The 26,866-nt window shown below is 40.4% G+C and overlaps 1 protein-coding gene across 2 annotated transcripts in view; it reads left to right on the forward strand.

Annotated features, from left to right (window-relative positions):
• Positions 1-26,866, forward strand: part of GLI3 (GLI family zinc finger 3) — a 197,232-nt gene that overhangs the window by 134,611 nt on the left and 35,755 nt on the right. Inside the window, exons 6-9 of one of the 2 annotated variants that reach the window (XM_086614358.1) lie at positions 6,226-6,427; positions 22,427-22,643; positions 24,111-24,227; positions 25,547-25,687. In XM_086614358.1, the coding sequence (XP_086470484.1) occupies positions 6,226-6,427; positions 22,427-22,643; positions 24,111-24,227; positions 25,547-25,687 (677 nt within the window). The remainder of the gene's footprint in view (positions 1-6,225; positions 6,428-22,426; positions 22,644-24,110; positions 24,228-25,546; positions 25,688-26,866) is intronic. The other variant, XM_086614359.1, reaches the window with a different exon arrangement.

Here is a 26,866-nt window from a genome sequence, read left to right on the forward strand (position 1 = left end):
AGAATGCTACCACTTCTTACTTAACGGAAAATGTTTTGACCTTTGCCCATAACTTCAGCCCATTCATAAAAGGTACCTAAACAGTCTTTAATAAGGATATTTGCTGTCACCAGCTTCAGCTACGATATACTTGATGTGCGCTTTTTAATTTGTTTTGTATTTGTTTTTAAAAATTAAGATCACACATTTGAGATTCATTATAGCAGCAACTTTTCAATTAGGGATTATTTCAGAGTTAAAGACAAAAAATGTGTAGCACTATTATGCAAATGGGTTATTTTAAAACAGTAAATAGAGAATTAAAATAAGAGTGAATCCTAGTAAGGTCACTCAGCTCACCTTCTGTATTTGATGAGAATGTGTTTAGTCAGGCAATAGCTGCTTTTATCTAAATAGGGTATGAAGTTACCCTTTTACTTTGTAAAAACTAATTAAAACTATCTTAACTTGCATGGGTATACAGTAAATTAATTGTCATTAAGTAGGAATCTGAATGTCCTATCATTCATCATTCTAAAGAAAACTCCTTTATTCTTTGTCAGAATTTTAGATTAGAAACGAGAACAAAACAATTAGCAGAAACCTGATATGAAGACTTTTTTTAAAAAAACAATAAGAATGCCCATGTTTGCATTTAATAACAAAGTAGTGATCAATGCACAGCGATGCCATTTGTTTGGATCTTTCTTCTTAAGGGTTTATATGATGATTTTAAAAGTACTCTTTCGCCTTGGCCCAGTCTTGTCAAAGGAAACAGAGATTGGTAGTTTCCCTCATTAACTGCTATCAAATTCTGAGCAAGTTGACTCAACTCACTCAAAGGCTGCTGCTCATTTATTCCACACAACAGCCAAACAGATACAAGCAAGACATTGTTCTTCATTTGTGAAGCAAGTATGTCTCCTAATTGTGTGTTTATACAGCATCTAGCACAGTAATTTGGCATCTCTACCCTCTCCTGTAGTACAAATAATAATTCCAATGCCAGCATGCACTGGGCACAAAAACGTGTTACATACAGTTTGTGCAGTTTGTGGTCTTTTGTTTTGCTCTGTGGTGCTGGAAAACTGGTTTCAAAATGGAGATGATACAAGTGGGAGAAGCATTCATCAGAAAGTTTAATCTTGCCTGAAGAGCAGTGGACTTCTGCAAGCTCTGAACTTCACTGTCCATGAACTGTCTAATATGTTGGGTAAGAATAAGGCCAAGATTGTGTGTTCTTGATGGTCGTTTTTCCTCATTCCTGTCTTGTGTGGCATGAAAAGTGGACCAGAATTTTCTTTGCTGCTGTAAAGCTTTTCTGCAGTTTTGGTAGCCGTAATCCTGACCAAATATTCCCATCTTCTTACTTGATCTCAAAGGGTCAAGTGTGCTACCTTTAAATATAACATCAAAGTAACTAGGAGAGGAGCAGAAGAGGAGAGGGGAAGGTATTGACAGTACTATAGGAGCAACAACTGAAATTCCCTGTTGTGGCTGTAAAGACACTGTATGCCAAAACTGTCTTTTAAGCACTTAAATAATTCAGAAAATCACAGCCTTTTGGGTTTGATACCTGCATTTTTTGCTTGGGGAATGTTTTACTCTGCTTTTAAATAGTGTTCAGTAGAAGGAAAGCATGTTCCCTGAGGTTTCTAGATTCATCCTTAGTATTAATATCCTCACTCAGATTAACTTTTGCTCACTCAGAATGGGAGGTCTTTCCTTTTCAAAGGTATTAAGCATTGACCTACCCCTTTGGCATTAGAGACACTGATAACAACCCAATTGACATGAAGAATTTGGCCAGCCTGAATTTAAGCCAATGTGAGAAGCTTTGGACTGGGTTTGATTTCTGACTGTCAGGCACTGTTGGGGAATGAGGGTGGAATAGCGAAGCCATTCCTTTTCCCTCTCATACTGATGACAGATTTACCATTTTGAAAACTAAGACAGAATTTATTACAAAGTTTCATGAAGTGAAAACAAAGTTTACGCATTTGTGAGCAGAAACCAGACGGAAAAGAAAGAAAAGAAGATTTAATGTAAAAAAAAACCCCTCAAACTTCCCATATTCATAGCCTTCAACAAAAGCTAGTGCCTGAGACAGGTTCAAAGAAGTTTGATTTAAAGGGATGAAATAAAAAAGGTTTGATGAAGTTTGATTTAAAGGGATGGAATAAATGATACATGTCTGAAGATTGCCTTATAAATGATTAAGCAATGCTAAAAACTTCAAGTCAGAAATCAAATTCATGGGCAAATTTGCTGGATGGCATATTCCATTTTTGAAATTTATGATGGAGATAGATATCTGTTATTTTAGAATTGATCTCCACCCCAGGAATAAGATCTTTTCTTCTGACACTTGCTGGATTTTTTGTCGGCACACTCAAGTCTGTACTACAAACTAGTGACTTTTTATTTCTAAAACATCTACTCCAAAAAGGTGACATTCCTAAGCAAATCTTCACTGTCAGCTTCTATTTGCATGCTTTGCCAAAGCTGGTGGGGTTTTTTTTAGCACTTGCACAGAGGTGAATGGATTTTTAGTGAATCAGTGCAGCTGCATTTTTTGGTTTTCAAGTATTATCAAGTCGAGAACGTAATGCTTCAGTGGGATAGTACTGTGAGCAGATGAACATCTCAAATTGCTAAATAAATATTGAAGTGTTTGTATTTTAAATAAATGCCTGGGCAAGGCTGGAAACTTTGGTTTAGTATTCAGAGGCACTGACAAATTGTGACCTCTTCCTTTTTATAGTAACATACTAACTAAGACTGATGTTATGCTAAATGAATGGTTTAGCAAACGTCCTGCAGTGTAACGAGTGGTCAGCTCATGCTTAAGACTTTTCAGTCATGTGAAACCTAATTAAACCATGAAGATCTGAAAAAACAGTAATTCCATTTAATTGTATTTTCAGTTTTGAAAGTCGTGGCCTCCTTTGAAGTGAATCCCCTTCTCCTGTGGTCAGACTCTGTAGAGCTCTTGCCCAGCCTCAGCCGTCAGCTCCTGCTGTGAAGCAGAAATATTCCCTTTTTGCAGGGGACTCTTGGCCCTTAGGAAGTTGGCCCCATCCCAGGTAGATGTAGGGGACTGACGAATTCCCAGATCTAGGTGGGGCCTGAAATGAGAAGAGGAAGCCCGAGGCTGCCGAGTGTTGTGGCTGAAGCCTGGTCTCTGCCCCTTGCAGCTGGAAGGAGCATCTTTCTCCATCACTGGCTACAGATCTGGTGCATCCCCCACAGAGCGGGTACAGGGATGCCCTGGCTGCAGCTGGCAAGCAAGGGGGAAGTTTAATGAGCAGCGGATGGAAAGATGCCTCTTGCAGGAGCCTTAGTGGGACTTAGGCAAAGGGTAAAGGAGATGGGCTCGATTCAGAAAGGGCGAGGAGGAGGGAAGTCGTTGCAGTTTTTCAGAATCCGCAGGGCACCACAGAGAGTATAAATTGCCTTCCTGCGTGATCAAGGGTGACCGTGTTTCTCTCCCAAGATCGTAAGAACTTCAAACAGTTGTCGGTAATGCTTGTTCAGTCCTCTCTGAGATGCGGGCTGGAGCACTGATGAGTCCGCTTGGGCAGTTGTGGCATGGAAAATAAAGGGTGTCTGATCGCTAAAGCAGCAAAAAACAACTCTCATCTCCTGCTTTTCTTGCCCAGTCTTGCTTCAAAGGAGAGGTGCTCAGGTGCTCCACTAACAACTGCTCCACTTTTTTTATCAAACCTATGCACCCCTTCTCTAGTTAGCATTGGTAGTCATCAGTCCATGTTGAGAAGGCTTGTAATGAATTTATCAAATAACTGGTGATCCCTTTGTAGTTGTACAGATTCAAAACTGGACTTCAGATCCATAAGAAGTAATTTTTTGAAAGTGTTTTCCTGGGAATCACCTTTGAAACTGTTCATACCTGGCCATCAGTAGCACACAGTGACTCTCAGTTGTAAATACAGAAATTGAACTAGGTCTTGTGTATCAAAAGAGAGGGAGCTGTACTTGTCCCCTCTGAGCATCTCTTCTGCCTTTTGCTGGCATGATGAGGTGTGTGCCCATCAGTTTGAGGAAAACAGAGGGTTCATAATTATGTTCACATGATTGCAAACTGTTGCTCTCATGTGTAGCACACCATTAGGATGGCTGGTAGTAACACATGATACTGTGGTAGGAGTGCTCAAGTAACATCTCATTTTGCTGGTCAGCCAACGTCTCGCAGGTCTTCCTTGTCCCCTTCACTTGCTGTTTTACCAGGAACACCTGTACTTAGCTGTCCCCTTGTAAAACCACGATGGCAGTGTTTATTCACCTATAAAGCACTTGAATTGTATCCTCAGCTGAGGCAAATTACACTACCACTACTGACTTCAGAGATGTTGCTCTCATGCTTGCTGGCTGAGTTGTGGATGAAAGATGTGAGTGCGAAGTATTACTACTTTTGTTTTACTGTGCCATGTATCTTGCATTTTCTTATTAAATATGTTGCAGCTTCTTATAGCAGCTGATCATCGTTGGTTTTTATTTTAGCTCAAGTAGAAGATCTCTGCCTTTAAAAGACACGAAGCACAGCACTAATAAAATACCAAGCAGACACAGTACAATAGCAAGCTCGTAAAAAGGTGATAAAACAGATAACATAAAATAACGTGTAGTAGCTTTTAGGAAGAAATAAATGGCTATGCCTAAGTTTTAAATGATGAATCAAGAATGTGAATATTCATGGAAAGACTGAAGCAGTATGGGCTGAGGCCTATTGCAGAGACAGAGCACAAAGGAAAAAAAACCTGGATTAGCCAGATGCCAGAGAGAATTGACACTGATGTTGCCTAGTTGAGGCAAATCTAAGCACAGATAGGAGAAGGACTATAGATGGAGATCTGATCACACAGTCAGAGCAGCAATAAAATGGCAGCTTTTAATACCAGATAAAGGTCTTGGATATCTCACACAGAAAGAAGAGCAGCCTGCTCAGATGTGTAAGGAAAATGGCAGATTCTCATCCAGCTTCATCCTTTAGATGAGTCTAATTGGAGTCAGTTGGGCTCTTCCGCTGGTTAATATTAGGCATGTAAGCTTAAATACCCTGCTGAAAAATGGTCGTGGGCACCAAGACACGAGCAAGAATTAGGAAAGGCCGAACTATAACGGAGGCTTGTGGCCAACTGTGAATTATTAGCAAGTTACAGAGAATGTCAGGGGCTCTGGGAGAAGTAGCTGTAAAGTAGACATCAAACTCAAGACCTGCATGACCCTGGCTGTCAGGATCGTTAGGACTCAGTCCTTTACTACAGGTTAAAGGGATTAAAAAAGTAGAAGTGGCAGTACTGTTAGAGGAAATAGTTCTGTACGCAGTGTGGAAGCTAATTCTCTCCTTCTCAATCTCAACCGAGATCGAAAATAATTAAATAAAGGGAATAAATTTAAGGTGATATATCTTCCGTCAGGACTGCAGAGAGTTGGGATGACAATGGTAAAATAGACCAGAAGAGAGAGAGATTTTCAGAGCAGCACAGGAAATTTTGAAATGTTATATGTATTTATGTAAATGGTATCTGCATGGTTGCCTCTCTTTGCTGCTTTGAAAAGCTTAATCTCTAGTGTTAAAGAAATTTGGCGATTGTAGGCCCCTGTACAACCCAACACAAGAATATCATGGGGTCCTGGACAAATTCTGCTGTTTCACAGTCTAATGCTGTGAATGTCAATTTGACTTCTGCTGATAGAGCTGGCCTTTACAGCATTTTTTCTGTTCTGATTTTTAGCTTTGCATCAAGTATTGACCAGGCAGAATTATGATCAACAAAGGAAAAGCTGTCTTTTCATGTCTACACTGTATTTTACAAGTTTAGCTTTGGCTGTATGTATTAAAGTGATGCGGGTTTGGGTTTGCTGCTAGCCTAAATCTGAACCACTGTCTCATTGCTCATGGTTGAATTAATGATGTGAATGTCTAAGAAGCCATCAGATTCATAAATCACCAGAAATGAGAGGGATAACTCATAAAAGTCTTTTCCTTTTGTTTAGCAATTTATCATTTTGCTTGCACATTAATAAACAGAGCTCCCCTGAGGTAAGCCACAGGAAGATAGATTTTTCTTCCTAATTTTCCTCAATCACAGCCAGTAGATCACAAGTGGAGAGAGTAGGCTTGTCACAGCGTGTTGGTGTCTTGTGACTCCCTCTACCCATCACTGATAACAAATACATGCGATTAAGTACCCCGGTGGATAATTATTTGTGTTTACATAACAGGCGCCAGGTTTCCAAGTCCAAGATTGTCAGCTAGACCAAGCCGAAAGCGTACGTTGTCCATATCTCCCCTATCTGATCACAGCTTTGACCTTCAGACCATGATACGGACATCTCCAAATTCCTTGGTCACAATTCTCAATAATTCTCGTAGCAGTTCCTCAGCCAGTGGTTCTTATGGCCACTTATCTGCAAGTGCAATAAGGTAAGAATAGCATTTTCTACCTATATTGTAAATGCTTATTTATGTGTCATACACTCATACGCAGATGTGAATGTATACTCATATCTGTAAGTAACTTTTTGTTTTGTGAATATGTCTATTTTGCAGTTTCCAGAATGTATGTTCACTGGAGCTTAATTTAAAGTACAAAATTCTTTTTTTTCTTGCTCGGAAAGGTAAGCACAAGGGACTTTTTGACATGTTATTGTCCCGTTCAGGTAATACTCCATCTGACCAGCAGTAACAGTCTGTGTATGTGTGCTCAGGAATCTGTTTTCAGAGAAGAAGCTCTAGGATAGATTTGTGACTTAAGTCACTTGGGTTCTTCTGGCCATAGATATAGTGGACAGTGAAATGTTCCTACGTTACAATCATCAGAGAATAAAGCACAGACACGTGGTACCATTCTAGAACTTCTTGGTATTCATCTCCAAGTTTTTTTCATATTTTAGTTCATGTAGCAAAAGATTAGACTTTCTGTGGCTAAATTATCCTTTTTTGTACCCAGGAAGTACTGTTATCATCCAGTATCATCAGAAATGCTGTGATTTTCACTTGGCTGCTCCACTTGCGTGTGCACGAAAACCGCCAAAAATGGTTATTCTGGAGGCAGAAGAGTAGAGTAGCAAGGGAAGAGGTGGGGGCAGAACTTGTTCAGGAAAGGGAAGCAAACAGGGCACAGGGAGAGGGAACAAAGGCAAGAATGTCAAAAAAAGAGTGGAAGAAAATGAAGAGAAGTAGCAGAAAAAATGGAGATGCAACTGCAGAACATTCTTGTGTTTGTGACATTGCTATATGTTAACTGAGAAAAGCTCCTTTGGTATTAAAAAAAAAAATCCTCCACCTCTCCAAAGTCTCAGAAAATATTGGGTTTGCATTTATGGCACTCAGACAAAGAGCGCTACTAGTCCCTGGCTTAAAAGCATCCTCCACCTTCAAATTGCAATGAGGCAAAGGAGCAAGTCCCTCCAGTAATTTCTTGAGATCTGAAAGACCCATTTTTGGCAAGGCTCAGACATGCCTGTCCAGCAAAAATGACACACAACTTCAAAAACTGGCTATAGGAATTTGCACTTTTGGAGAGAATGGGGCATGCGACTGGTGTGTTAGAAACCATGAGCCTGCCAAACTTTGAAAGTGACAGCACTGTAAATATTTGGTATTAGTATAAGTGCTGTTGGGTTTTTTTTAAGCACCTCTTTTAAATAGTCATGCTTCATAGCTCTGATGTGCTCGAATAGCTGTATAGTATTTCACAGGTGTGATGTCATAGCTCTGCAATACAACTCTGTAATCTATGTAACCACAGTCCCGATTACAAAGCTCCATAGTGTGGAATATGATTTATGTCAATAACTGGCAGCACTTTTGGACCACATCTGTTAAATACATATACTATGTGGAGCTGTACTGTCCTCGCTGTCGTTAAGATGGGATGGCACTTCAATTACTATCTTCCTTTTCCATTGCTTCTAACTTTGGTAAAGGAAATAGTGCATGAAAGTTGGCATGGTCTCTACAATGGAGTAAGTCTTTCCTCCTTTTACTCTTCCTCCACAGGTGGAAATGGTTGGTATATGTCTTTGACACATACAGTCACAAATCTAAGGGCCATTCCTGCAAAGCTGGAGTGAAATGAATAGTTTTGTTGAAGTCAGTTGTGGAACTGGGCACAGACTAAGTAAGGATGCTAAGGAGTAGAACAGTGAGTCTTGTGAACTGGTGTCACTGAAGAAGGCAAGGCTTGTGTGACTGAGCTTATGGTTCACCAAAGCTTTCAGTCTTCCTGGTCATACTTTCCAGGAATGCATAATCCAAAATTTCACACTATTTTGAATTAATTTATTTTTTTCTTTTTGTTTGCCTGTTCAACATGAAAAGTTGGAAACTTATGTCTCTGTCCTTCCCAGTGGAAAGGAGGGAAAGGAAGAGAGCTAGCTCTTTTTCCAGCTTTGTAGCTCACCTCTGTTGATGCCTTTTAACTTCTCCCATGTGCACCTGTCTATAAAAGAGTTACACCAAAATAAACAGCGACGTAAGGTATTAAACCCAACCCACACTTCATTACTTTGATAAATTCCAAGACTAAATAGCAACGAGATAATCTGTAAAACTTAATTTATTGCAACTCAACTGTCTTGTAAATAATGCATTCAGCACAAGAGCTTCTGTTACTGACTCAAACTGTAGGTTCATCCCATTTAATATCTTGACTGCAGCAGAGACCGAAGTGTAGAAAAAACTTTTCCTGGAGTAAAATCCCAGCTTCTGCAAGCTTGCAGGAGTTGCTGCAAGAAAATAGTACAGTTCAGCAGGCCACTAGATGGAATTGTGAGACAGGTAGGATTTGTATTTTAGGCAACATTAGTAGTGTTAGCTATACTTAACATTACACAGTCCTTCTACTTTTAGATCATTTCCAATCACTTTTAGATCTTGTTTCCAAACACTTTTAACTTGGCCCAACTAGTTTACACTTGGCAGCATTTTTCATGGCAGAGACTATCTGATGTATTTCCAAAAAGTGTCATCAAAGTTATTAATTTATCAGAATGAAGTTACAAGAGAGACTTTCCTGCACAAAGTAAAATACCGCTTGCCTTTTTACTGAGAAGCTAAAGTTTGCCAGGGATGTTACCTAGATGCTGTATATACGATCTTTCCTGTTCTTGAGAAATTGGCCCATTCAGCTAAGGGATAAGCCCTAAGAGGTTTGTATTAGCATGTGTTAAATAAACTGGGCATTCAGCATGTTCCAGTCCAGAGCCCACAGAGAGGAAGGGTGACCTTTCCCTGCAGCTGCAGTTCTGGTTAATGTGGTACCTCCTTGGGAAGCCTGTGGAGGCTAAGCTGTCTGCCCAGCCATAACAGCCTTGTGAAAAAGAAAGCAGTCTTCAGAGGGGACTGGCAGTCAGACCCGGAACTGTCCAGGTTAAGCAAACTGGGACAAAATGCTTCAATATAACACAACATAGGATTTCACTAGAAGAAGGAAAAAGCTGCAAAATAAAGCATGCAGAAGCTGGTCATTAAGGAGAATGAAGGTACTGCCCTCTTGTGATTGTGCCTTGATGCCATCTTTAATTTCAGGGTCACACAATATTTTTTCACAGGACCCCTGCCCGCTTCAGTGCACAGGCTGAACATCCTCTCTGGATCAGTCAGGGCCACAGGACCCTGCCTCACCTGTCCCAGGCAGCTGTGAAAGAGGAGCAAGTCTCTTACCTGATTGGTTGCTGCCTGGAGGGCAGATCCTGCTCTTGCAACAGAATCCCAGCCTGATGCTGGGCAAACTGAACTAGTCAGAAGTGACCACCAGGCTCATACAGTTTCTCTTCTGGAGGCGCAGCCTGCCACTCTTAATTCTACATAGGACCCGAATTGCTCAAGCCATAGCTTGAAGTTATGGACAGCTGTTTTGAACATTTCGTGTGCTGTGTCGCGTTAACTAACCCAGGAGATCTGGTCTCTGTGTCTGAAATTGGGTGACCACAATGAGTGGAACTTTTTATCTTCATCTTTCTTTGATTCATATCCCTGTGCAAAATGAGTCCTTCCCTTTCACCTCAGAGGGAGGTTGAAAGCATTAATGTTTTGTGAAGCACTTAGGTTGTGCAGTGATGAGCACAGTAGAGAAGCTCAGGAGGGTATCAGTAATTATGTGTTCACTGCTGGTTTAAATGCAATGGAACGAAGGCCTATGGGCAATACTCTGGGCAAGGAGAAGAAAAATACCAGTGTCTCTCACTGAAGACTATTGTGCATCTCGTGCACTGAAGGAGTTACAAACCCTGCCGGGGGAAAAAGGGGTGCGTGGTCACATAACTAAAAACTGTTGAGTTTTACCACACGAAGGTATGGGCAGGTTTAGTTCTGGTTTGTATGATTTTGCAGGTTTATTGCTCTTTTAACCTGTTTTTGCAAATGTGCTGCTTGTGCTAAGAAAGTGTCTCCAGGGCCTGACTGGTCTTTGCATTGGGTAAAAAAAAGTACATCCTCTGGCTAAAAGATCACATCCCATGCTTCACATAGCTTTTCAGCATGGATCCTCTATATGAGCACTGTGGGATGTTGAGGCTGAAATCAATTGAAGGAAGCCGCGTTTTGGGCTGCTGAGCTCAGAAGGGCTCTGGTCCTTGACACGGGTACTACTGCAGCTTGAATAATAACTAACAATAGTTTAGCACAATCCAGACAGGGCTTGTCTTGGCAGGCGCTTTGTCATTGTCAGCCGGCAGTGTAATGCTGTATCCTGACTACTGGCTGAGTACTTGAAAAGAAGATGTCGCTCCTGCTGACAGCTAATAGTGGATCTCCTTTAGCACACCAGGTAGAGCTTCTACTTTGTGCATTTGAAAGCACCTGGTTTGGGTCTCAGCTGGGAGAGATTATGCAGAAAGGAGGGATATGAAATAGCATAAATGAGGCTAATCCTTCATTTGACATTTACTCATTTGGTTACCTGCCTCAGTCCTGCGGTGCAGCACCCCTGCTATTAATCTTTTGTCAGGATGTACTTAATGTTATATCTGCTACCTGTGACAATTATTAGACTTTGCACTTCACTAGCACTTCTTTTTGAGAGACAGCATGGCCTAGAGTGAGTATAGAGGGGGTAATCACTTCCCATGATATTAAGAGTACCAATTCAAAACCTTTACAAAACATTAGCTGGTCTTCAGTAAACACAGGAGGTTGGCACTTTATGTTCTATACGATCTGAAATTCAGAACCTCTGTATTTCTCTAGTCCCTTAGCAGCCCTACAATACCAAATTTGCAAAGTCAGTTTTCAAAAAATGAGGCAAGTTCCCTGTCAGATACAAGGTGTTTAAATCAGGAGTAGTTCCATCTGCTACAAGAGATTTTCTTTGGGTCTAGGCAGATGTAACTGCAAATACACCTTAGCCATCTCATAACATGCTAAAGTGCAGATTCATGTGAGCATGAGAGCTCTTTGGCATCTCCTCCAAGGCTTGAAAGAAATGGAGAAAGCACAGCAGTACTTATTTTTCCCCAGGCTCTGCCCATGCTTCCCTAATGTCATCAGAACAGGAAGAAGCAATTAACATAGTGTGGTTAATTACAGCCAGATCCTGGTTGTTCTGGCTCTCATCAGTTTGCTCTAGGCTGATCTGAAGCTGAGCATCAGGGAATGATGGTGAGGGTGCTTGTACAAAGAGTCCTGGAAAAAGATAGTCAGGTTAGTCAGGTTTGTAGGGTGAGCTTAGACAGCAGTGGATGAATATCAGGGAAGAAGACAGGAGTGTGCTTCTGCAAGCAGGTATTGGATTCTCAATGATTTCCTCATCTCATATAAGCTCCTTGTATAGAGTGTTTGTTGTATAATTAGTCAGTGGCCTCCTCTCTGAACCGCTTTATATTTAGCGACAAGTGACTGTGTTAATTTCTCCAGCTTCCCTTAGCAAACACGGAGAGAAAAGCAAAGAGAAAAATAAAAACAAGAGTTAAGATATACAAATGAAATATAAGGTTATCTCAGAGAAAAGTGAAAATATCTCCAGCAGAGAGCCAAACAGTCTGATTGTGCACTAAATAAAAAAAAGCAGAGTATCCTTTTATCAGGCTTAAATTATCCAGGTTTTGAATTTAACAGAATGTCTCATAGTTATAAGACAGGGAGCCCTCATGTTCTCAGTCTTCCTTCTTTATTCAATATTTTATATATTCTTATTATGTGTCCTCTTATTCATCTTCTTTCCAAGGCAAATGGTTGTTTTCAGTCTGCTCTTTAGAGAGTTCTTGCTTTGTCATTTCTGCTGATACTGTCTGAAAGAGTCTCCCTCTGCTACATGCAATAGTGTTCCAGAAGAGGACCAGCAGTTCAAGTGCGCCATGATTTTCTGTGTTCTGTTTCCTATTCCATTTGTCTTAACAATGTTTTTGCCTTAACCTCACGTTGATCAAATTTTCTTTCCTCCATTGAGTTCTGCATTGAGACAAGCAAGTGCTTCTCGTGAGCTGGGTCAGCTAATTTAGAACCAGTGCATGAGTAGTTCAGACTCCCCTTCAGTATCCATATACATTGTACTGTCAGTGTTGCACATTCATCTAGCAAACTTGGCTCTGAAGATAATCTCTTAGCTCTTCACCGTGCTGCTCAACACAATTTTGGCATGTGTGCAGGTTTCATTTTTTCATTACTACTGTCCAGGTCACAGTAAAAAACAGAAGACCCCATCTGTGAATTTGTATCTAACTTTTACTAAAACCCAGCTGCTTAATTCTTACATTTGATTTCTGTTTTAGACTGTAAGTTTTAAGTTTGTGTGTTTTTGTAATTAAATCTGTGCAAAAGGACATGATCAAATGCTGCTTAATGAAATGAATCTTGTAAAGGACTTGTTTAGAGTAGAACAGGTAGAATACAATATATTCAGCAATCTTTTGCAAGAAGCTCCTTATGATAGAATGTACAGGATAAAAAGTATGTTAATTATGTGAGCATTACATGTGTTTTGCTGTTTTATTGTCACTCTTATTGGGATCTGCCTAAATGAGATGCAAAGCTGACTTTAAGTCTCTAGTTCATTGCATGTAACATGTACATAAATGCTTAGTTGCGGTTCAGACTGAGTCAAATTCAGGCCAGGTGTAACCCCACTGAAACAGGTCCTGTTATAACTAGACACGTCACATCCGTGCAGCACAGGGCTTTATTCTCCGTGATCTTGTACTATATATGGTTAATCTAAAGAAGGGAATATAATGCTTTATCATGCCATAATAGCTTCATTTTATACCCTCTTTCAAGAAGTGTGAATGGCAGAGAAGCTCTACAAAGTGAAGAAAAATTAAATTCATCAGTTACAGAAAGTTGCAACTAATTCAGGCTCTGTTGAAATGTAATTCTGAAGCTGGCCTCCTACAGAAAGCTCATATAGATTATAGACTAGTGACATTCAGGGAGATTGTTTTGGAAATCACCTGCATCTTGCATTAGAAAGTGGTGGATGTTTTTCACCACCAGTACACACGAATGGCAAGATTTCTGCCTTCAGAACGTATGTAATGGAAGAAGTGAAGGAACATACAGAATATAGACTGTGCAGGTGCCTGTTGCATGCACATTTATGTATACAAATAGATACATAGACAAGTGTGGTTATGTATGTATGTATGTATGCCTGTAAATGTGTGTGTCACAGTTCTTGTAATTAAAAGTCAATTTGAAGCAGCTTGCTCCAGACTAGTTCAGTGTTACTCAAAGAGTTTCAAGTCATTGGACCCAGCACATTAGTAATTCCATGAAAGTTCTGGAGCTAAGAAAAGCGTGCTGGAGTTTAACACTTCATTACTTCGTTTTCAGACCCTAAAAGCAAGTATTAATTAGCACTTTCTGTGTAATTAATGATACCAGTTTTAGAAACTCAAAAATGCTTAGCCATGAATTTAATTCAAAATTATGTTTGCCAGAAGCGTCATGAGCTTGCATGGAGGGAGGACAGATGAATTACGCAAGGTACTGTTAATACAAAGTCCAGTTAGGATACTAAGGATTCCTGAACAGGAATATCCCAGTGAGAAGTACAAAGCTGTCAATGCTGTCTGAGTATGTAAGGTTAATCAGCATGGCTCTGTTACTCTCAGTGAAACTATTCCGTTTTACTCTGGCATATGACAACGTATGGATGAAGAAAAATTTCATCCAACCTAGCAGATAAAACAGAATAGATAACATGGTAAGCTGAAGAGAAAGTACAAACCACAGACTCTGTTGATTTTAAACTGGTAATGGAAAAGTGAAAAAAGAGGCAACGATGCATGTGAGTTAAATACAGTTGTAAAATGATGACTATTATCTGATGAAAACAGAAAAAAAAGAATATAATATATGCTATACTTTATTACATGCAGATAGGCTTTTTACAAATTCAGTTAGATGACTTGTCTCTAAATTAGTGATTTTTAATGAAATATGTCAACCTTACAAATGCAGAGGGATATTCGTGAAACCTAGTCAATGTTGAAGAATTATTCAAAGGATTTCAAGTCTTATACCTGCCTTTAAGATAACACCCCGTGTCTGGTTTCATAATCACGGTTTGATATTGTGTTCCCCTGTACTTAAGTGACAAGCCATGAAAGCAACTGATGACTTGTCTGCATTGTCTACTCAAAGCTCAGGGTTGTCTCTAAGTAGAGGGAAAAGAGCAGAATTTAAAGCAAAACACTTCTTTCATATTACTAAAAAACTTTATTGTAGGTAAAATGCTCCATACAAAAGTGCATTTTTAAATTCTCCCTTCCTGTGTCACCATTTGGTTTTCATTTTGCATCTATGAGACTTGAAGCAGTAAGAACTTCACAAATCTCTTCAGGGCTGCGAGGTTGCTGAGTGCTTTGTCATGCCTGTGACCTGAGCAATTTGTCAACAGTCACTCTTGCAGATAGTTTCCATCAGGAGGAGAAGTAGATGACAGAGTTAGAAACTTCTTTTCATACTTCTTTTTATACTTCTTTTTATTCACTCCTGTTTGTTTACAAAGAACATACACAAATTCCTGTTTCCACCAGCTCAAACAACAGGAGACAGTCTTCTTAGGGAACGTTCCTGGCTACTGCTTCTCTTCCAGGCCCTGTCCAAGGAGAACTCACTGGTTTTCTCTCTTCTACATCTCTGTTGGGGTCAGAGTACAAGTCCATCCTGCTGACTGCCTACAGCTTTCTACGTCTGACTGCGTGATGTTCCTGGCTGCGTATTAAACATACACATAGTTCCCTCAAAATATGTGCATAAGCTTCTGTGTCTGAAGTCAGCTTATGCAGACCCTCTCAGCACCCATGGCTCAACTCCCAGCCACCCTTCCTCATGTCCAGTGTTTTGGACAGTGGCTCCTACATGTCAGTTTACCATGGGATGAATGGAGCTGTTGTGGAGCATGTGGAAGGCAGTATTGGATCACTGTTAACTTATTATGACTTGTATTATGACTTAATTCAGTTAAGGTTGCAATGTCTGTAGGGCCCATGGTTTAGGACAGCACTTAAGGACTTGCTGAAGTCAGTTCCTCTTTAGAAGTTTTTAAGAGTTATTAGGGGTGCTTTCCTGAAGAGGAGCTGGGTACATTTGTAAAACAGAAAAGGTGCTTATTTGCCCCTTAACAACATTCCTAAACAACAAATAAGGACTTTGAAAATCCAAGTAAAAAACTAAAGGTGAAATCCTGACCTGGTGGAAGGAAAGGATAAAAACTCTATTGACTTCAGTGAGTCCAGATATTCATTCAATGTTTATTAGTGGGTTTCTGCACACTAGTTTCTCAGTTTCACTTGCTGACAGGCCTCATGCAGTTCTTAAGGGAGAGTAAGGCAAAATGGTGATATCTCTACCTACTTGAGCATGAGCTAGAAGCAGCCATGGAGTTATCCTAATACTTGATGGTCAGCTTTATTGAACATGAAGCCTGTCCACCTGCAAATTATCTCTCCCTTCATGAACTGGGGTCCTTTTTGGAGGGACCTGGATCATTTAGTCTGCCTAGTGTCAGTTGATGATGGTGAGAAAAAATGATGGGGGCTCCAGTGTGATCTGCAGTGCCAAGGCTTTTCCACAAGTTGAGAAGGGCCTGCGCACCACCTGGACATCAAAGACCTTTCAGGCCTGGACCCTTCTCCTGCACGGTGGTGTAGATGAGACCAGTGTGTCTCACTATGACACATGTTCCTGTACTGTGAATAGTTCTGTGCAGTTTATTTAGAGAAAGATGTTAGCTGGAGGGACTACGAGGAAGAGCAGGGAAGATGATCAGAGGGCTGAAAAATCATACCATAGAGATGAGAAGACTGGACAGGAAGAGAGTATAGTAACAATTTCCAATACACAAAAGAGAAAAGAAAGGAAGAGACTGTGAAGGGGAAGGTGAGTGATGAGTGCTGGGTAGAATAACAAAGGGCTGGTCTTGAATTGCTGCAGAAAGATTTGGGATAGAGGATAGGGAAGAAAACTTCAGTATGGTAAACATAACGTGGTTCTATATGAATAAATAAAGATGTCCCAAAGAAACAAATCTATCCTTTTGAAATTTAAAAAAAGAAAAAAAGAGATTGTAAAACGTAAGAAATGTCCCACTGGGTCAAACTGGAGGTGTTAGATACTATCTAGTCCACACAGTTTGTCTCTGATGGTGGAAACAGCAGATGCTATTTAAGAAGCACACGAACCTGCCTGCTTTCTTCTGACTTTCATTCTCTCTGTGCTCTCCTGTCATCACTAATCATGAGAGCAGCAATCCCAAAGCTTGTGTCCTTGCTTATTCCTTTTAGTGTTTCTTTATGGACCTGTTGTCTTTGGACTTTTCTAGTCCCATATGAACCTGCTGGCTATATCTGCCTCCTATGGAAGCTGTTCCAGATGTCCACCAGTGCTTTTTTAAATCTCTTTCTTTTAAGTTGTTCACCTATGGCTTTCGTTGAATGCCCCCTAGTTTACACACTTGAAAAGCTCTTTTCCTAAAACCTTGCAAAACAGAACCAGAAGGGGGAAAGCATTCGGTTACTTGTGCAAGACTCACATGCATCAGATCCTGCAGAACTGTGTGTGTTTTGTGATATAAGCAAGATATCTTCACAGTTTTTGTGAAGAAAACTATCATGATACAAGGAAACTTCTGTGATGTGATGAAACTATCCTTGCAACGTTCAAAAGATTGGAATCTCCTTGGCATATTTGTGTCAGCCTGTCTCCTTAGGCACACCTATGCAATGTATAGGAAAGAAGGAATTTTTCATGACTTAAATTCACAGCTGTTTTGCGGTAAATTCTGCAGCTGTGACCAGAAACTGGATGACCTTGTTAGTAGGACAGCCACAAAGTAGCCACAAAGTTTGGTTTTGATTATAACGTCTGTTTTCCTTCTTCTTGAAGTCTGTTCCTTAAAATTTGATGTGCTCATGTAATTGCAATGTAGTTCACTGCCCTGCTTTACCTCCAGTGAAGGGAGTTTGAGACTTCACAGAGGAAGAGATGGGAAAGAGAGACAGACTGACAGACACAAAAGTCCACAGTATGGAAAAACAAATGGTGTCACTGATGGTTTTTTTTGTCAGTGTATTTGAGTTATTGAATGCTTAAGCAGAAATATTACACATTTTTTCTAACCCTTATCGTTCATAAAACTCACCAACTAAAAAGATAACCTGCATGAGTTTATTAGTGGTCTTACATGCATTCATCTTTTTCTTCTTTTCCTTTTCTACTTTGTTGAAGAAAAAAATGGTCTATAGCAGGAATACAAATCAGATTCCCTCCAGTGGTGTAAATTTTCATTTCTCAGTAGGTAGATGGAAGAAAAAGGATTCATAATTCACTTACACTTCTGTGAATTCAAGTTTTTTTGGAGATGACTGGTGTTTTGGAAAATGTGAACAATTGGAGCAGGCATCTTGCATTCTTCTGGCATCCGGATTTTGGAAGTGTTGAGCACCCCTTGTCTGAAATACAGTCCTTTTAAGGTATCTTAGAAGAAAGATGCAGATTGAGGCCTCTGAAACCACTCATTGCTTTTGAAAAACCTGGTTGTTGGATTTATTAGTTCTGAACACTCAAAATGATGACTTTCAGGTCTTGTTTACTACTACCTCTGGGCATGAATTTAAGACAGTTCCTGAGCGACACCGGTGCTGTCTGGTGCACATTTCTAAGCAGACGTGGCTGGATCTGCTCGGCAAGGCCAGGTGATGCCACTGCCCACCCTTCCTGCTGATGCTGGCCTCCTGTCTAGAAAGTAACATGAGCTTGGTAGGGCCAGCAAGAGGGCACATGGCTGCCAGTCAAGGCAGAGGGATCCCATGGATCTGAGGGGACTCTGGGCTATGGGGATTCTTCACACACCTTGTGTTCAAGAGTTATTGAACAAAGTACATTTAAAACTTTGGGAAGGAGGGCAAAAATCCAGGTCTCCCCTTCCCATCAGAGCACTAAGTGCCAGCAATGCTGCGAGCTTTGATTTCTTTTTCTTCTTTTTGGCCCACAACATCAACTTTATTGTTGAGCAGTCTGAATGGTTTCTGAAAGGCAGAGAAAGACCTGCTGCCTTCTGTTCTCTTTAGATCCTTCTAATCTTTTCAGATCAGAAAAATCATCCAGGCTGCCCTGTGACAGCATCTTGCATGCGAATGACGTTAAACCCAGCCAGGTCATCTTGCCTTATGAAAAGCTTTCCAGAAACAGCTGGAGAGAATTATTTGAAGGCAGCGATCTGAGCTATTTAAGAAATCACTCTGGTGACTGAACCATTGTCACCATTTCTGAGTACTCCCCATAGCTGTGCCGACTATCCCTCTGCTCCTTCACCACCTCCTTTTCATTTCAGTCTGAGATGTTCGAAGTTTGGAGGTAGAAGGAATGAATTGCAAGTTGCCAGGCTCCAGAGGAAAATCCTAGTACCTCAAGACTCAACCCTTGCTGCTCAGCACAGCGCAAAAGAAAGATACTAAAGAAATAAGGATTCCACCTTTCCTTAGCACATCTGCCCAGCTGGGTCTTAATGCATCTGCTGCTGGCGTCATTGTTTTCCAGTAAGAGTCACTAGCTAAGATGATGTCTGTCTCCTCTGCTATACTTTACAAGTTGGCTTGCCTGCGAGCTGCACAAAGCTTGGCAAATCTGTCCTTTTGATGGAAGCCGTTTTTGTTTATATAGGGAGGGAAACAACAAATATACTTACTTAACGTTTAAGCACTTGCGCTGTACTGAGGTGAGGCGTTTCATTCCAGGCCAGTGAAACTAGGTTCTATATTTGTTAAAGCAGAGCTGCTTTTGTCCCTTAGTTAGAGAGATATTTTGCTTTTGGGGAGACGTCATCACTTTTTGTGTTGCTCTGCATAGAGTGGAGAATGCAAAGAAGGGATGCTTGGCCAAAAATACCCTATTGACTCAGCAGTCTTTTCCATCTTTGGAGGGACTGAGTAGAGAATACTGCCAAACTCCAGTAAATGTAAGTGAGCTGTATTGAGTGCAAGTTGTACATAGACATCTTGAGGCTGCTACCGTCTGTTTCCTTACTCAGGGCCAAAGGTTCCTCTTCAGCATCCAAATTGCCAAGTCTGTAGTCAGTGGCACCTCAGGGGGGGACCTTATCGCTGTCTACAACCTGAAAGGAAGTTGTAGGGAGATGGGGGTCAGTCTCTTCTCCCACGTTATGAATGACAGGACGAGAGGGAATGGCCTCAAGTTGCGCCAGGGGAAATTTAGGTTAGATATCAGGAAGAATTTCTTTACAGAGAGGCTTGTGAAGTATTGGAACAGGCTGCCCAGGGAGGTGGTGGAGTCCCCATCCCTGGAGGTGTTTAAAAACTGTGTAGATTTGGTGTTGAGCAATATGGTTTAGGGACCCTGACAGTGCAGAGTGAATGGTTGGACTCGATGATCTTTAAGGTCTCTTCCAACCAGATGATTCTATGATTCTATGGCACCTTAACAGCCTCCTACTGAGATAAAAATATGTTCAGATCACAGCAGTTCCGTGCTACCCCTCCTGAACTGTTTGGGAGGGATCTCCTGTGATCTTGCTTTGGATAGATTAAAAAAATTACTGTTAGATGCAGGTGCTCATGTAACTTTGGTCACAGAGAAGTGACGGGCAAGATCTACATTGCTGAGCTGAGGTCTTAAGTCAGTCACGTCTTGTGGCTGAATTGTTAAGTTTGTCTTTTTACCATGTTGGATCTGAGGAATATTACCAAAGTTTTGAACCTGGACTTGCAAAGCTTGGTATTGTGCATGCTTAAACACCTAGAAAGTAAAAAGCCCCACCTGTATATCCAAGGGTGCTATGTGCTTGGAGCTCCCAATGAAAACATTCCGCTTATTTTTTTTCTTTTAAACTGATGCAGCTGAAGGGTGACGATGTCCTAGGCGTTAACCACTCCCAGAGAAATACAATACTTCATCGAAATTGTTTCTGTGTTGCATTTGTTGATCTTGGTGAATTTGATAGTGTCTTTGGTATGGTGCCGTCTAGTGTTGGAAGTACGTGAGATGAACCCGCAGTATGTTTATGGAAGCAAAAAATGCCGGGGTGTAGTAAGGAGGTATTGTTTCAGCCTCATGTATGACATTGTAATTGCATGTTTTTTAATGAACAGACCAGAGTAGTTAAACTTAGTAATGTTTGTTCACTAAAAGGGAAAAGGGGTGTTAAATCATTGTGTTCTTTGATGAATGGCTTGTACACTGAAGAATAAATTGAACAAACTGGCATAGAGCTCAGTGAACATGAAATCAGCTATTAGAAGAAAGCTTGTGAACAAATTCTGAGCCTGATATGCATCTTTTGATTAATGTCCTATCAATCATCCATAGTGGCTACCTTAGCTAAGTCGTGCTGTAATCATTCATGGTTGCTTACAGGAACACTAGCAGGGACTATAGAGCTGCAATAACTGAATATTATTACTGATTTCTCCCTAACTCTTGCTGTGAACAATTACTGTTTTCAGTACATTTCTGCCTCCCTTTATTAAAAAGAATACAATGCAAAATGAAAAGAGAGTTCCTCAAAGACCAGTAAAATTCTCCCAGGGTATTCTTAATGATATTCTGTCCTAAATGGGCAAACTATTGTAATGCAGAGTTCTCACCAGGAATAATAGCAATGTAATCACATTGAAGCTGTCTCTTTATGGATTGTAGTTAAACAGACAAAATGCATAGTCAGATTAATGAACACAGGATTTCTGTAGAATTATTACTTAAAATGGTTGAAATGATTTTAGCTCTTTTTGTATCACAGTATTTTCAGTTAATGCACTTAACAGCAACAGCAATTAAGACTCCAAACTGTAAATTTGGATTAAATCCGCCCTTTTGACATTAGAAGCAGCCTTGATTCTTAAAAGGTATTATGCTTGCACCTCTCTCTTTTAAGACCTAATATTTTAAATTTGTGTGGCTCTTTTGAACTGTTGTTTTGGGGTTTTTTTTAAGGAAGAAAAAAATCAATGAATACACGTTCTGTTCTTTTTTTTTTTTCTGCCCTGTGATTGTAAATTATTGGCAAATGTTTACGGGAAAATCTCATATTCCTGTGTGTGAAGATTTAGTTCCACACCATTTATTTCTTGAGTGTGACACAAAGAATGCTTTGGCACTACCCACAAAATAGGTCCTTAGGTGGCAGTGTAATTTCCTCCAAAGTCACTGTAGTCTGGGAAATATGGTGAAGTAATGAAGTGATGACAGGTATTAACATGCATAATGGGCTTTAATAGACATTTAATGTTGTTTAACTGGAAGAAGGAGAAGTGCTTTCCCCTTGGAATATTTCTACATTGAAACTCATTGATCACCAATTTCAGAGGGGAAAGGTTAATCCATCAGTTTCTGTAACCAAACGGCACTGATGGAAATTCTTTAGGTGACATTCTGGATGAACTGAGCTTTCCATCTTTGCAAACAAATGAGTGATATGACAAGCATGGTGTTCAGAACACATTTAACCAATTGATTTTCTCTCCTCTTGTAATAAGATCTAGAGACATATGAAAGAGCGTAGCATGAGCCAAGATTAAAGGAACTGCTTCGCACACGCGAACATAGGGGAACTGCATTATCAATAAAAGTACTATAAAGCATGTAGGCACCCATTCTTTTTCTTTATATAAAGTTTGTTATTGCAATAAATAGCTGTTATTGAACTGCTTGCCTTTTATTTCGGTTTTTCTGAGTTTTATTTCCGTTGGCTTTCTGTGATTTCCTGGTAAATGTTAGGAAAAACTGTTATGTTTTGTTATGGTATCATTTTTTGCACTCGCTGGTAAATCCAGGCAAACTCTGGATTTAAAAGCAGGATTTATTATCCTTTGGGGCATGAAGACAGACGTGAAGGAGAGGGAGGGATTTGACTTCAGTTAATGTAAATACGTCAAATGTGTTTTGAATGCTTAATCTATATGGTTCCACACTGTAATGACCCTCATCTTTTTCCTTCCCTTTTCTCCCTTTTTATCCCCAATTCAGTCCTGCTTTGAGTTTCACGTACCCTCCTACACCGGTATCCCTCCAGCAAATGCATCAGCAAATTATAAGTCGTCAGCAAACTCTAGGTTCAGCCTTTGGACACAGCCCTCCACTCATCCATCCTGCTCCAACTTTTCCTACCCAGAGACCTATCCCTGGCATCCCCAGTGTCCTGAACCCTGTCCAGGTCAGCTCTGGACCTTCTGAGTCCACACAGGTGAGAGACAACAAAAGAAACTTTTGCACCCCATTAATATATGAAAAAATGAAACAAATGGCGTTGTCTTTATGGCAATTAATCACCACTGTCACCAAGACCCTTCAATACCAGATTTTTTTTTGCACCTATAGCATTTTCAGTCCCTTTATTATAAATCACAGGAGTGTATGCACAGTTCCTGATTGGTAACGTGCTTTTTAGTCCTCATAAATATTTCAGCGTGCTGCAGCAGCTTTTCATTCCAAACTGTCTCTTCTGGATCTTAGACAGGAACATAATACAGGTGGGGAGCAAGAAAAAGGGGGAAAACAACATCAAAACACTAACGTTTTAAAGATTAGCAGCTTCACCTCTAAATCAGGCTGACTCTAATATACACAGGGTTGGATTCTGCCCTCCTGACATAGGTGTAACTCAAAGTGAGTAACTCAATCTGTGAAGCAACAGAGGAACTCAAAGATAGTGCAGAGGTTCAAAGGCTTTTTCTCTGATTTGTGCAAAATTGGACTTTAGTGAGTTTGAATTAATCGTTTCTATAAACCAAGTTATATTCTCAAAAGCTGGAGATGTGCAGCAGTGAATCAGGCCCATAATGTGGAGTTTATCACAGTTCGTGGTTTGCTTGTTATTAACTAGTGCTGTTTGTTTCCCGATGACCTAGGATAGGTTATTTATCAGTCTGGGAGCTGTTTATCTCCTGGCTAGCTTTTACAAATGTAGAAGCAGAACATACTGCTGTAGGAAGCATATTGATTTTTTGAAGGGTCCACGCAAGTTCAGGTATCTCTAAAAGATCTCTGGATTCCTACAAGATCCATTTGCAGGTGTAGATAATGGTGTTCAGTCTAGCACAGCAAGAGAGAAACAAGATTCTGGCCTGTTTATGTCAGCAGTAGTTTTGCTATTGACGGGAGAATCCAGGACTTCATCTAGGATTTTTTTGACTGAGGGTTTCACACTAGTTGTCAGTTTGCTTTCCTGTCCACCATTACAAAGGGAAATGCGGTAAAAGAGCTGAGGTCTTGTGTGCAGCTGTTACGTGCAAAACCTTTCCTCCAAGCGTGAAAAAACACATCTTTTTCTCGTGTTGATTTGAACTAGTGCACAGTGATTTCATTTTTCAAAATTGCATTTCTGAAGTCATCGTTATGTGGAACATCGAGTTCTTCCTACCCCTCCCTGGCCTGACAAAACCAGCATTGGTTTGTAGCAAGGAGTTACATGAAATGCCCTCCTTCCTGTTCCCTCCCTGCTCCATTACGAGGTTGAGTGATGCAGCTCTTCCACAAGTTAATGCTATGTAATTGAAGCACAATGTAATTGCATATCCAATATAATTAACAGTGTAGCTTCTCCAAATAAAGTTGCTGAACAGATGCTGCATATTTCTCTTTGGAGCTACATATTTATCACAGTCTAATTTTGTCTTTTTTGGGGAAAAAAAAAACAAAACCCTGTCTGCAGCAGAATAAACCCACAAGTGAATCTGCAGTGAGCAGCACTGGAGATCCCATGCACAACAAGCGCTCCAAGATAAAGCCCGATGAGGACCTCCCCAGCCCGGGAGCAGGAAGCATGCAGGTATGGCGGTCAGGTTACAGTCATAAGCCTTTCATCTCACTGCCAGAGGGAAGATGGACCTTGCTTGTAGCTTGTGTTTTCAGGCTTTCTGCCCTCGTACGACCCTTGGTCTGGTGCACACACGGGCGGCCTCAGCTCACAGTAGCAAAGGTTGAAGGTGGGCAGTGAGGGGCTGCTGGGTTACAGGGCTGTGTTGCAGAATGAGGGCAGAGAGGAAGGAGGCTGATGGAGAGGCACCTCTGATCCATCGGAGAGTGCTCAACCCCTCTGTTCGCCGTGGAAAAGCCAACTAGAGACATGCAGGTCTTTATTGAGGATGTGTTTTCTGTTCGGCCAGAATATTTACGCCATGTTGGCTTGTACTGTGTCTTGGCGCTGCACTGCTTGGAGGCCTCAGTGTCGGGCTCCAGTCTCGTTTGCTACACTTTCTATACCAGGTAATGCCACTGGTTTTAGTAGAGTGGCTCCTGTTTTACAGTGACTCGAGGGACATGAGAATCAGAGCCTTGATCTTGTGAGTGAATCCATGAAAATAAAGCAGGGGTCTGTCTAAATCCTTCAGCAGGTTTGAAATGGAAAGAGCGTGAATGTGTAATCTGAGCCGAATGTTTACGCTAACATCTGACCCTTATCCTGAGCACATAGCAAGCTGGGGAGAACAGGGCACCTGGAGGAACTGAAGATGGAAAGTCAAACCCTAAAATTAAATACTCCCTTCTCCTGCTCACTGCTTTCATGCACACATTACGGGCAAGAATAAGCTAACAAGTAGCCTGAAAATTACCAAATTACCAAAATTGCTTTTGGAAAAGTTTTTGTGTGCAAAATTGTCAGTAGATTAACAATGAAAACACACTTTGGATTATTGGGGATCACTTTGGTGTACTAAAGTCAAATTCCAATTAATTCAACAATATTGAGTAATGCCTTTTTCACTAGTGATGCCACTGAATAATAAGGGGTAAGTGTGCAAATAATGAGCTGCTTGAATATGGGGAGAGGGAAGCCAAGCCTTTATGATTTGCTTTGAATGGAAGTGTAAAGGTTTGGGTTTTTTTTTTAGAAATTTTCTGCAGTGAGTACTTCTGGGGAGGAAAAATTTATTTTATGCATATAGTCTGCAAATGTCTTCTGGCTTACCAGGTCTGTTTCAGGCTTCTGTGTTTTGGAGGACTGAGTAACAGAGTGAACTGAGAGTAAAATAATCTACACACTCACCCCCATCTTTATTTTAATGCTGAAATAATTCACTTTTCTTCCTCCTCAGTTTCAGAATTTCCTCTCTCTTCTCCTCACCCCTGTTTTTTTTCTCTCTCCAGGAACAGCCAGAAGGAATGACCCTGGTAAAAGAGGAAGGGGACAAAGATGAAAGCAAACAGGAGCCTGAAGTGGTCTACGAGACAAACTGCCACTGGGAAGGCTGTTCCCGGGAGTTTGACACGCAGGAACAGCTAGTGCATGTAAGTTAATGCTATTCAGGAACTGGGTTTTAAAACTACGTGACCTTTTTCATGGGGGTCGGGTTCTCTGACCCTGCACTGAGTCAAGTTTCTTAGCTAACAGCGCTGCAAACTGGAGAGGGGTTTATGAGTTTCTGAGAATAAAGCAAACTCAGAGCCACAGTGCTTGACCTGTTCAGTCAGCTAAAGCTTAGTGTAAAATTCAATAAAGTCTTCAATAGAGATTGTAATGGCTCTGATCCTGTAAGCCAGCAAACGCTATTTTGAGTTAGAGACTTTGATAGTTATTGAGTAATAGTAAGCTGGACATGAATTATTATTAACCTTTAGCCAAGTTTGATTTTTTTCTCCTCAAAGGGACTGTAACAGTAGAAATGGGTGAGGGGAATTCTTCCTCTTCCCTAAGGGAGGTTTTGGTATCAATTTACTGTTGTGTGTAAATGAGGGGGGTTATTTGGCTAAATATGTGGAGACTGAGTTATATCACAAAAGCAAACTGTACGGTCTTTTTTTATGTTACACCAAATATCAGTCGTATCCGTCTTGTTTTTTCTTCCTCTTTGCCACCTCTCCAAAATAAATGATAAATCATTTTTAATATTCTCTACTATTGTAAGCTAGAAAATGGAACAATCAAAATCTGGAATATAACCTGGCAAGTACAATCCCCCCAACATTTCCAGCCTCCTTAGCTAGCAGCACCTCTCAATTATCATAGAACTTATTAAATACTCTGAAAAAAAAGGAATTCCTAGTACAGGCTAGAGAGGAGCATCTTCAGCTAATCATCAGTGTGTCAGAATCAAATTTATTGTGGAAAACTGTTTAATATTTTCCTGGGGTCATGGAAAATCTGTTGCAAAATGTGGCCAGTACTACTGTAATAGCATGTTGAAAAATAACAACAAAAAAAACCTACAAAAATTAACAAAACAAAAAAACCACCATATTTTTCTAGGCACTATCCAAAATGGTAAACTGCTGCTACAAAGCTGACTTTAGTAAAGCAACGCCAGCTTTTATTTCCTGGAGTGTGAAAGACTCTTGGTGTTACAGTTATACATCAAGATTTATTTTCAATTTATTGAATTATTAGGTAATAATAATAATAATAATAATAATAAATAAATGAAAGACTATCACAAACTAAAATAATGGCAAAAATGTGACATTTTTTAA

Source organism: Tauraco erythrolophus, chromosome 7 (assembly GCF_009769465.1).
Source record: "Tauraco erythrolophus isolate bTauEry1 chromosome 7, bTauEry1.pri, whole genome shotgun sequence".
Classification (NCBI taxonomy): domain Eukaryota; kingdom Metazoa; phylum Chordata; class Aves; order Musophagiformes; family Musophagidae; genus Tauraco; species Tauraco erythrolophus.